This window comes from Halichoeres trimaculatus, unplaced genomic scaffold (genome assembly GCF_033239565.1).
Source record: "Halichoeres trimaculatus isolate MK-OKI-2021-1 unplaced genomic scaffold, fHalTri1.1 fHalTri1_scaffold_23, whole genome shotgun sequence".
NCBI classification, from domain to species: domain Eukaryota; kingdom Metazoa; phylum Chordata; class Actinopteri; order Labriformes; family Labridae; genus Halichoeres; species Halichoeres trimaculatus.
Genome location: NW_027437201.1, coordinates 13,177,100 through 13,189,059, shown reverse-complemented (window position 1 = coordinate 13,189,059; position 11,960 = coordinate 13,177,100). Strand labels below are relative to the sequence as shown.

Below are 11,960 nucleotides of genomic sequence, written 5' to 3'. Positions count from 1 at the left end.
CAGACATGGTGCTTACTGGGCTGCAGCTTATGCTGCCTTTAAACTGTGTGATTTGATGTCGTAAAACATAGCAGGGGGACTATTTTATTGGCTCCTGGCGCTGTTCGTGGTGCTGAAAAGGCAGTAGAGAAAAACACAATATGTCTGCTTCTTTTTATTCTTTATTTTTAGTGTACTGTGAGTGAGTCACAAAAAAAAAAGTTTGAATAAAAGAAGCTTAGAAATGTAAAATTTAAGTGTCGAACTAACATAGCCTCACAAAGAAACCACGAAGATTACATTTTTTTTCACACCTGGGACCTGCGTCATTCCCTAGTCATACATCTAAATCAACTTCCGAATCAAACCTGAGTCAATATTTTGCAGCGAAACTAATCTTGATCGACTTTTGATTTATTTATTCAGAGATAAGTCCCCCCCCTCCACGCGCTGCTACTGATTTGAGGGGTGTGGTTAACTGTTGCTCGGTGCGCATCAGGTATCCGTCTCACGCTATATAACCCCAGAAGACCAGAGGAGAGCAGAAGGACAGGCGCTCAGCCAGAGTGACAACATCAAGAAGCAACTGTCAAAAAGTAAGTTTTCTTACTTTCTTTACTCCTGTGTGGTTATTTGTGTAACATCTCTACAAACAAATACTTTGTATCCTGTAATATGTTTTTATATTAAACTAAAGGATACTTTTGGACTTTTCGTGCATTTGGGCGAAGGCGTAAAATTGCATGAAACTTAAACGTTAAACACAATCGCGGTTTTTCAACCCCAATAAGTTTTTCTTCATGATGTTTTTTTTCTTACCTTGGTGTGTTTCCATCCTCTCCTCAGATGGCCAACCTACTGAGATCGTGGATGATGTTCGCAGCGCTTATGCTCTGCTTGCTGGTATGTCTGAGCAGCTTTGCGGACGCATATCCTCCCAAACCGGAGAGTCCGGGAAACAACGCGTCTCCGGAGGACTGGGCCAAATACCACGCAGCTGTCAGACACTATGTCAACCTCATCACCAGACAGAGGTGAGCCTGGTCCACTAAAGCTTTGTCATTTAAAAAAAAAAAAATGTACTGAAACATATTCTTGTGTTCTTGGTTGCGCATTTATGACTGGACAGTGCATGGATTGTTCCAAAGAGCACAACTACCAGAGCTTACTGAACACAGACAGTGAAGTTTGGACTCTTTAGGGTAACAAAAAAGTTTGATACTCTGACATTGACATGCAGTTGGCCTGAAAACTGTCAGGAAGGAATATTTCTCTTTGAACTCTGCAGTGTGGTTCAGACAGGTAGTGACTCAGTCTCTGACCTGAGGTTAAGTTAGCAAAGAGAGACCGATCTGGACCAAAACCTAACTTTGAAATGGTAAATAAATTGTCTTCTGACCACTTTTTTTATATATATATATATATATGAAATGTCACATTCACCCATTATATCCACATTGGCAGAGGCTGCTAAAGCACCCATCAGCATTTACCTGGTTGCACACTTTGGGGTTTGAATCCTTAACCTCCCTGTTAACAAATGACTTAAACACATTTTCCCTTCCCATAACCAAGACTTTCATCTGCCAGTTTGACCCTTACATAGCTTCTGGATCTTTATTCTAACGATGTATATCTGTGTTTTCATGGTTGTTACAAGAAATAATGAGGTAGAGGACAGGAGGGTTGGCTTTTCCCCGGATGATTATATGACTTAACGACCAGGTTGAAGCCTGTAACTGCTTTGTTGCTGCCCAAAATCTTGTGATAGACTTACTTAAAATCCTTGAGTCCAGTTTATGGCTTTTTTATTTTTTGCACTGTACTTTTAAAGCATAAATGAAAAAAAACACTATTTTACACTTTCAACTCCAAAAATACAGCACAGATGATTTATTGTAGGATTCGGACTGCTTTTATCTGTCAAACCCAACATATAGCCCAGATCATATCACTGGTGTGAGCTTGGATCAGATAAGTGCTAACCTTTAGAAAGTGCACTGTTCGTGCTACCAGGCAAATGTCCTCCTTAAAGCATCTGTCATACTGTGAAGTTTCACTTTCCAGCTGGACCATCTGAAAGGTGAACATTATCCCTGGGTAAAGTCTCACAACTGACGCTCCTGTTCTGTAATTAAACAGTCTGAATCGGTCATGACACTCAAACAAATCCCAGCTTAGCTTTTTAAACAAAAGAAGATTTACTCTTCAGTGACCAGACATTGATTTTAGTAAAAGACGCTTGAAAAGACAAAGTCTGAGGAGCTCGATGTGTTTGCCTGGCTGGACCTGAGGCTCTGAACTTGAAAACTCCCCTCCCCTCTCAGATAATTGCTTAGCTGATTTGTGATGGGAGTGTAGAGAAAGCAGAGAGAGGATTGCTGATAAAAACTCAACAGGGTGTGTGTGCCACTAACTCACCCTGTTCACAGCTTGATGATTCTTAAAAAAAAGAGAAGAGAAAAGATGGCCCATAGTTAAAATTCATAGCAAGACTGATGGAGTCCAGAGCTCTCCAATATATCTCCAAGAAGTACTTACCTGTAGTGTTTTTTCATTTTCTGCAGGTATGGGAAGAGGTCTACTCCTGAGCAGGCAATGGCATGGCTGCTGTTTGGTGGTGATACAAACCAAGACACTGAACCAAGGTAAATATAAAAAGAAGAGATACCTGGTTTGATCTCATTGGGCTAGTGTTTCTTTAAAAAATTATACATAAATCAGCATCAACATGCCTTGAATTTAGGATAATTTGAAAGTGGAGGACAAAACATCCATGTGTAATATCTAAGTCAATCATAGAAAGAGAAATTAAATTCCATTTTAAGGACTAAACAAATCAAAGCTCAGATGTTTCAGGATCTTAAACCTGTCTATTGGTAGTTATATTTGTGACTACATGACTGGCTCATGATGACAGATATTTTTAGAAATGTCTATTCCACATAAATCCATTAAAGTGTCTTCAGAGTGACAGATTATCTTGTCAACACAAATCGCTTGGTAGAGGGACTACATTATTGTTTATTATCCCAGCAATCTACTTGATGATATAATTTTCCAATTCAAGTGAGTATTGATCAGCATTTTATCTTATTGAAGATTTAAACTGTGTATTGATTATGCCATCAATTTAATGTCACGATCAAATAGCCAATGTGTTTTCTGTCAAAGGATGCAAGCTAAAAATCAATCCTCTAATTTTTTTTCCTCTCTTGTCCAACAGCTCGGACTATGGTGAACAGTGGTAAATGAGCCCAGTGTTACCCCTCACCCAGACGACTCCACCCCAGATGTTTTGATTTGCCAACAATCCCAAAGCGCTAAGATTCTTTCAGACTTCCTGCAACTGACTCTGTGACTCCATTTTTTGATTATTTAATGTGCATGCTGATCTCCTTCTTTTCCTCCCGTCTGTTTGTCTTCCTCTCTCAGTGAACCTGTCTGTTCTTTGGCCAAAAATGTAAATAATTTATATTAAAATCAATCACTTTACAATAAAGAATTTAAATGGAGTAAAAGTATTAAATAGTCAAACAAGGACTGCTGCCTCTTTATTTATTGTGAATGTAATGAGTGCATTTCCTCTTCCTGTCGCTAGATGGCACTGTATCCCCTTTCATGAGCTGGTGAGGTAGAGTACCTTAGTGCTGCTCTTGTCAGGGTTTGTATCGTCGGTAGCAGACACACTTCAACTTCTCATCGGGATACCACACCGAGAGACGCTTCTGCCACCACAAAAACCGTCCCGCAAATCCTCCGGGAGACGGGATAAGCGCGCGCAGAGCAGCCAATTGGCTTTTAATCGATGGAGCTATTTGTGAGAGCACGCGAGCCGTTTAAGGTGAGGTCTCGGTAAAGATAGCAGTTTGTGTGGGTTGCATTCGGCTTCAGTGTAGTGAAAGTGCCTGCACTGATTAAACCAGAGCTACCGTGCTTCAAATAACGAGAGTGGACCAGCGGAGGTACCCCAAACATCTCTTCTGCAGCTTAGACCGAGTAGACATCCGGATAAAGGTGACCGGACAGGTGAGCGCTTCGACCTTTGGTTTGTTTGTCACAGAGAAAACGTCGTTTTTAGTGTAGTTTGATGGATGAAATGAATGCATTTCTCTGGGAAGAGCTTTCCAGAGATGAAGTGAAGGTACTATGTGGATGTTATTACACATAAGACGTTAATTCATGCCCCCTGAGATTTTACCGACTCTGAGAGATTTGGTCTTTACAGAGACGCCAAATGTGTGGTTAATGGGCCAATCTTCTAGCAATAACAGGGGTACGCTCTGATATATCACAAGACGCATTGCCTCTTGTAAACACTCGTGCTTCTTAACGCCCCATCGTCCTCAGCCAGTCGCCACATGCAATTTTTATTCAGCTAGCCTAATTATCCTCAGGCTATTTGCACCTGTGCTACTTCCACAGATTGAAAGGCGGGTTTTGACAGCTTTATCCCTGATAATTGTGCTGTAATTAAATTACTGAAGGTGAAAGTGGAAGATGAATTCTGTTATCTTAATAACAGCGGCTGGACAGACGTCATGCACCTGTTCGTTGCCATCGCGCATGCCCACAAGCAAAGACGTTGGAGCGCGTGGGGACCAATAGAGGTGTGGGTGCAGGAAAGAGCCTGACGTGCCGAGTGGAGGATGATAAATAAGGGAAAGAGCTGGCCAGTATCCTTAGAGATGAAGAAATACCATGCACAATTCTTGTAACAGTACAATGTACAAAAGCGCAGGATGATTAATACACGGGTGATTCAGTGTAGTTTCAAATAACCCCCAACAGAGTGTAACCCAATTCAAACAAGTTGCATCTATTTTGCCCAAACTTGTTTTAGTCATTCAGAAAATTGCACAGGCAAAACAAGCATTAAATCTTAAAACAACAACAACAACAACAACAACAACAAAAAAAAAAAAACTGCTGTAAAATCATATGCTTATTTTAAATCTGTAAAGAGCAACACATTAAAACAGACAGAACAGAATTGACGTCAGGAGACTGGGACTTATAGAAAAACACAAGGATGACATCAGTTATGTTAACCAACAGAAGGTTAGCAATATGAATGGGTTAAAAGGAAGCCACCTCATGAGGCAGAGCCTTTCTTAAATTAAGATTGGGAGTGTTTCACCAGTTTGGGAAAAACTGGAATATTATTCAGTATACTAAGTGCAACGTATCTGGCTAATCTTGAATTTGTCACCTTGTGAAAAAAAAATGCTTTAATGTATTGTGTAACAATACCATTCTACTTTGAAAGTTTTACTGCATCATTTCTAACCATATCAAACAGGAAGTCATCTCCTATTCGTAGACAGAGAGGCTTAGAGAAGTAAGTCCCCTATACTTGATTCCACATGGAGGTTAATCTGCAGCAGCTCTCATCACTCCAGCATCTTTATTCAACCTCTGCAGTGTCATTCATAAAACCAATCTGTTCATTCACTCCTACACCTGCTACCTCATCCACCTTCTTTTTATGATTGTTGTAGGAAATGGACAGAGGGTAAAAATCTTAGAGGTGGTATGGCATTCAGAAGACCAAATTTGGTTTGTATCACTAACTTTATGCCCATAATACTGTAAAAAATAAATATGACAGATCTTCTTTAACTATGCTGTGCTCCTATGTCATGTATGACTTTAATTTACATCAAAACAGAGAATGTCACTGGGGCTGTTTACATTTTTGGAAAAGTGAGAACACTAACAGCTCCTGAGACGGGCTCTTTCAGTCCACAAACCAGTCTGAACACACTTTTGGCATTTCATTTTTCACAGTTAGTCAAACTGTAACAAAAACACTGAGATCTTCATTTGCATTTATCACTTCGCTTGTAAAACATGAAACCAATCATGCAAAAAAGAGAGCTTCTCGATGGTGTGTGTCGCCTTCTCTTTGGCAGGTAACGTAAATTAACGTAAATATTTAACCCTTTGCTAGCTTGTGTTTTGCTGGAGGCGTTTAGGAAAGTATTATTACCTGGACTCTACAAATAATTTAGTAGGTCAAATCAAACATAGTTATTATCCCCAGCTGCACTGCAGGCGCAGAAAGGAACACTACTTCCGTGAATGAGGAAATCAACCTGTGTGCAAGTGATTTTCAACACTTAGACATCTGATTATTAACATTATTAGCTGTGACAGAGTTTTTATTGCACTGCTTGTAACCAGACCAAATATATCCATGCTGATTGATAACAGTGAGCAGCTCAATGAAGCAGCTGCTTGAAGGAAAACATGCTCAACAAGCCAGCCCAGCCTTGAACATCATGTTAATCCTTAGATACTGCCTTTTCCTGAACATCATCGGACGTGACTTCTTTTTAAGCTCTGTGTTTTCACAGAAGGTACCTGGCAAAATTGGTCAAGCCCTTGAGCAACCACTAAGTTTTGCATTTTTTATGATCAAAAGAGAGTTCAAAGAAAAGTAAAATCCAGCTCTCAGCTATCGCCTTTTCAAATTAACTTTACTTTATTAACTCAACTCCACAACCCATAAAGTATATGCTGCTGTGGTTAGCTTGTGTGCCACTGTGGTCCTAAAGCTCTGTGTTATCCAGTTTTATTCCAGCTGTAACCTCCAGAGTTTTTCTCAAGAGTTATTTTAGTGACCTGGAAGCAGTAACATAACCTCAGGTTATACCCTTAAAGCTGCTCCTTCAGAGAAGAGGTGAGCTTTAATGAAATCCCAGCGGGGGGGAGATTGTAAAAGGCCCCTCAGGTGGCTCTCAGCACTAGCCTCAGTCCTTTAGCCTCTCAGTGTTATCTGTGTGACATTTAATTATTGTTGCACTAATTACAGACCCCATCAGCTGAGGGAGAAGAAAGCAACAAGTGGTATCTAAAGATAGAATGTCCTGTCTTATGATGCACAGAAAAGCTCACATCAAAACACTGATAGTAGTAAGGGTGGGTATGGATGAGATTTCACTGATACCAATGCCATTATATCGAGTCTGCTTATTGATCCCATTCTTTATTGATACCCTCCTGATTGATGCATTTTATTGAGTTTGTAAGTAAATAAATATGACATTAAACTCGTGATTTCAACTCTGTTTGTCAAAAAACGCTTTAACATGGTGGTGGTGTTGCTACCCTTGCATGATATTACATCTTTGCACAAATTGTACTTTGAGCTTTGGTAAAGTGAAGCCAAGCTATGGATCACTTGGATCTCTCTGCCATTGTTTTGGAAATCCTGCTGCTGACTGTTATGTTTGGTTGATGTTTGGCATGTCATTTGGCGTCAGTGTAAGATCCAGTCGCTCTGGACGAATGTAAAGAATCAACAAGGGAAATGTTAAGCATAAAGGCAAATGTCTATGGATCAAACCATTTATAATTATTTTTTACCCAAGCACTGGTTATTGATACCCATCCCTAAATAGCAGTCACATAGGACATAACTGCTTTGAGCCTTTAATTCTGACATGCAAGAACATCAATAAATTAAGTCTTGCCAGGGTTTTTTTTCCAACTTTATTTATGAAACATTTTTTATCAAATAGGACAAACAGAGTGACAGTCAGACAGAAGACATATATACAAATAACATAATGGCCATCAATCACATCTGCAAGTCAAAACAACCCCCCACCCCACCCTCCACCCTCCCAAGGCCTAACCCTAAAAAAAAAAAAAAAAAAAAAAAACTAAAATATAATAATAATAATAATAATAATAATAATAATAATAATAATAATAATAATAATAATAATAATAATAATAAAAGGAAGATAAAAAAATAACAATAATAATAATAAGTATGAAAAACACATAAATGAAATAAAAAATAAAATAATTTTCGTTGTTTTTTTTTTTTAAAGGACTGTACTGGTTACAGACCACAAAGCAGCTTTAAAAGTTATCACATCAATATAGATCAAAAGTGAAGAAAAATTGCCTTAAAATATACAACTGTAAATGAGAAGTTGACTTAAATTGGTGTTTAAGTTGCCTGACCTGTGAAGTGAGGACTCCGTCCACAAACCAGACTGGGTACAAATTTGACCAACGGCTCTGTACAGCATGTCATCTGTCAATGCTCCCCCTCTTGTTCCTAACTTCATTAACTTTTCTGTCTCTTAATAGAGGCTAAAAGTCTGAAAATGTTTCTTCAAGAGGCGCTTTTCTGTATTTCTTGGTTTGTTCCATCCCTGGCAGTAGCAGCCATCCATCTGTTCTCATTGGGTCTCAGCTTCACTGTTAATAGTTTTCCAGAAGGTAAGCAGTCTCACAGTCTGATTACTAAAGCTGTTCAAGTCCTGAAAAGACACCATGACTTTAACTCAAATATATAAAAATATTCCAGACTAATCCCAGACCTCAACCCTCAGATTATGTAGAATCTGTAAATAGAGATTGAATAAGTCCAAAATCTGTCTATCTGGTTAATTGCTCAACATTAATGTTTATATATTCTCAGGTATCCTTCAAGCTGAATCTGTACCCTCTCTGTTCCCTTACATTGTGTGTTAATATGCATGCAGGCAGGATGGCACACCTTTTATTTTTGTAGTCAGTCAAGCATGCACACAGCTCCAAAGTGCACTTGAATTGATTCCCTCCTTCAAAAGACCTCTATGCTTTTGTTTTGATATTACTGTTGATAATAGCCCACAGAAAATGAAATTGAATGGCTTGCTTTATTGTTGTCTGCTGAGATAGAGTTTAGTTTTTACCGTCAAAAACAACGAGATGCTTTCCAGAAGACTATCAAGGGCAGACACGAGGAGAATGTGATCTTGAGACCTTTTAGCTCCCCTTTAAGAAAAGTATAAACCTCATAAGGTGTTTTTGTTTCCTTCTCAGAAGAATACATCTTTGCAGTTTTTAAATGTCTTTTTATCGATTCTGTAAGAAGTTGTGAGTGGATTGGAATCTATGTATTTTAGTGGCAACAGATGAGGAAGATGATTTTATATCTCAGTTCATGATGTCAAACTATATGTGTATGATTACATACCTCCAGGGCTGTTTTAAGATTTTCTCTTTTATTTTCTGACTCATGTGGTAAACTTTTGGCTGTATTTCCAAAAAATACCATCATTGGTATTTTTTTTAATCAGAAAAACATCCATTGTTGAATTTGAGTTGGCAATTGAAAACACAGTTCCTGACCCTCCTCTCAGAAAAAGAGCAGCTCAGTGTCAACGTACAGCTCAGACCTTTTAATAGGCCCAATTTTAGCTCCAACTTATTATTATTTTACGCATTTTCCCTTGTTGCCATGGCAAAGCGCCGGGGAAAAAGGCAAAGAGCTGCTCACGGTTGTCTTGGATACGACAGTTTTCCCTTGTCAAGTAATGAGAGGAGCTGAACCTGTGGGAGCACAGGGTTATTTTTAGGCCTGACGCCAGCCTGCATGTGTGGATTAAGACTTGTTTGGTCGCTGGTGCATGGAAGTGTGTGTGTGTGTGTGTGTGTGTGTGTGTGTGTGTGTGTGTGTGTGTGTGTGTGTGTGTGTGTGTGTGTGTGTGTGTGTGTGTGTGTGTGTGTGTGTGTGTGTGTGTGTGTGTATGTGTGAGTGTGTGTGTGCATGTTCACAGGCTTTAATGCAGCCTCACTGTGGGAATGGCTCAGGGCGTTTTACACTTGGCATACAAACACCTGGGCTGTCACAGCTCCTGGATGAAATGTGAAGAAAGACCGAACCTAAAAAAAAATCATACACATGGATTCAGCTTTTATTTAAAGATGTAGCATTTGAAATTCAATGCTTCAAAGTAAACTAGAGGGATATAATCTACAACTTGCTAATTAAGAAACAAGAATGATAGGAGCATTAATTAATTTTGTTCATTAAGTTTTTAACTGTAGACATGCAAACTTAACATAAAACCTCCAGGCACAAAAATGTGATGCAAGCGGATTAAAATTATGGACAAAATGCCGTCATTAGGTCAAATAAAGACCTTATTCTTATATCATGTTTTTGAAAATTGCAGTAGCTCTTGTTTTCTTGAGCTTGAGCAGATATTTTTAAAACACCAAAGGCTTGACCTTTGACCTCATCTCTGCTAATGTAAGACCTCTGAGATGTAGGGATTTACGTTAACATTGTTATTTCTAACTTAAAGGGTTATTTCTGAGAGTGCATTTAAGAGGTCGGGGAATATGTAATTAGAGATATGTGGGCATGAATGAAAACGGCACACACTTGCACACATGCACACACACACTCACGCCCAGCTGGCCTCTTGTTTTAATAGATAACAGTGAAGAGATGATAGCAGGTCATGTGATATCATGGCAGCTGTGCTATTGAGCTGCTCTTTTCCTGCAACTTGAAGATTAAGCGTTTTGTGTGTGTGTATGCATGTTTGTGTGTGTATTGACAAAACAGAGAAAGAGAAATGAAGCATCACTCAGCAAGTAAAGACAGTTTACATGTCAAGATCTGTCTTGAAGACAAGAAGGGTCTTCTCAACCTGTAGAAAAAGAAAAAATCTTAATTCTGCACAAAATATTACTGCAGTCTTATGTCTGTTTCATGAGAAATCCTTTCAAATCCTGGACTGTAGATTGATCGCTGCTTGTTAGACCTCAACGTTCAGCCTGAAAATGCCACCAATTAACAGGAAAGGCCACCAGTGGCAGCGCCCGCACTGTCATTAGATCTGGGCTAATTATTCTCCATCAGCAAAGAAAAAAAGAAACAGGATGAGTGGCAGAGTGAACAACCCTCCAACCCTGACCCAACCCCCCCGCTGCTCAAGCACGACTGAGCCGCTCAGCAATCGGCTTTGACTTCTCGGCGGCCACTGTGGTCACTGAACACTTTTAACAAGCTCCCGACATTTCACAGTGGAAACACGGGATCACGCAGATAAGCCAGGGGGAACGGTATGCAGTATTAGAGACCTGATCCACACAGATCTGAGTTTTACATGAGCACCTGACCCCTCAGCAAGAAGAATGTGTTTCAGTGTCATAGAAGAATAACAACCAGTAACCAGAGAAACCTGTCCTTACCAGTGACTGGTAGTGTCTAGACCCTACATGCTTACACAAAAGTATCAGAAAATCTGCTGGAAAACCTAAGTAGAAACAGTTCATTGAATCAATTTAACCTGCAGATTGAGAAAAGTAAAAGCAGTGCTTAGAAAATCTGTCACTTTTTCAAAGTTTCTCTATTTCTCTCAGTCTGTAACAGTGAGATCATCTGGTATTCCAAATCCAACATGACATGTCAGTGGGTTAGGAGAAATAGATCGATTACATAAGACACAGAGGGCGAGTTATATATAGAAGAGCAAAAACAATGGACTTTATTCAAACATGCAAACAGATAATCCAGGTTACTGCAAAATGAATGCATGATGGGTGACAGATTTATGGAATGGTGCATTAAGAATATCATCATGTTTGGGTGACAAAGTGTCTTCCAACAGAAGATTACATTATCACGTTATCAGCTGTTTACGAAAAATGATCAGGCAATTCATGCAGTCTGATCTCTGAAATAAGCAGATTCAGTGTCTGTGTATTTTTCTCACCATATGTGGCTGTTTATGCACATCCGAAGGGGGAAAATCCACTTCAAAGACCCCACAGTGTAGCTTACTACTGGCCTACAGGTGCACTTTTAGGGACACCATGTTCCCAGCAGGAGGCTGAGATTAAAGAGAAACAATAGAAGAACTGCTCCATCTTTCCTGAAGTCACTGGTGTGGCAACATTTTACCTTCCTGCTGAGACAAAGAAACAGTCGCATCAATATGACTATTTCTGTGGACAGAATATTCCAGTTTTAGGGCCTTACTCTGGGAAAGAGAGAGTCTCTCCTGAGCTGTTTACATAGCGACTGAAAATGGATATCCAACAGAAATCCCAGTTGGTGTGCAGCAGTGTGTACTCTGGTTGACCTCAGCCCTACTAACTGTAATGAGTGTGTGTATGTTTACAACACAGAGAACTGATGATAAACAGATGGGAGGCTGTACTAATCAGCGATTAGTTAG

General features: G+C 39.5%; 2 protein-coding genes across 3 annotated transcripts in view; both read left to right on the top strand.

The window, feature by feature from the left end:
* Positions 1–273: 273 nt before the first annotated feature.
* On the top strand, positions 274–3,489 carry pyyb (peptide YYb). The gene is made up of 4 exons (XM_074663205.1): positions 274–575; positions 826–1,013; positions 2,547–2,627; positions 3,206–3,489. Exons 2-4 carry the CDS (start codon positions 826–828, stop codon positions 3,228–3,230), a joined length of 294 nt encoding a protein of 97 aa, XP_074519306.1. The 5' UTR covers positions 274–575; the 3' UTR covers positions 3,231–3,489.
* A 129-nt stretch (positions 3,490–3,618) lies between these two features.
* The window catches only part of mpp2b (MAGUK p55 scaffold protein 2b), a 46,575-nt gene continuing 38,233 nt past the window's right edge, over positions 3,619–11,960 (top strand). The window contains exon 1 of one of the 2 annotated variants that reach the window (XM_074663168.1): positions 3,619–3,823. The gene's annotated coding sequence lies outside the window, so the exon portion shown is untranslated. Of the gene's footprint in view, positions 4,009–11,960 lie in introns of both variants that reach the window. The other variant, XM_074663167.1, reaches the window with a different exon arrangement.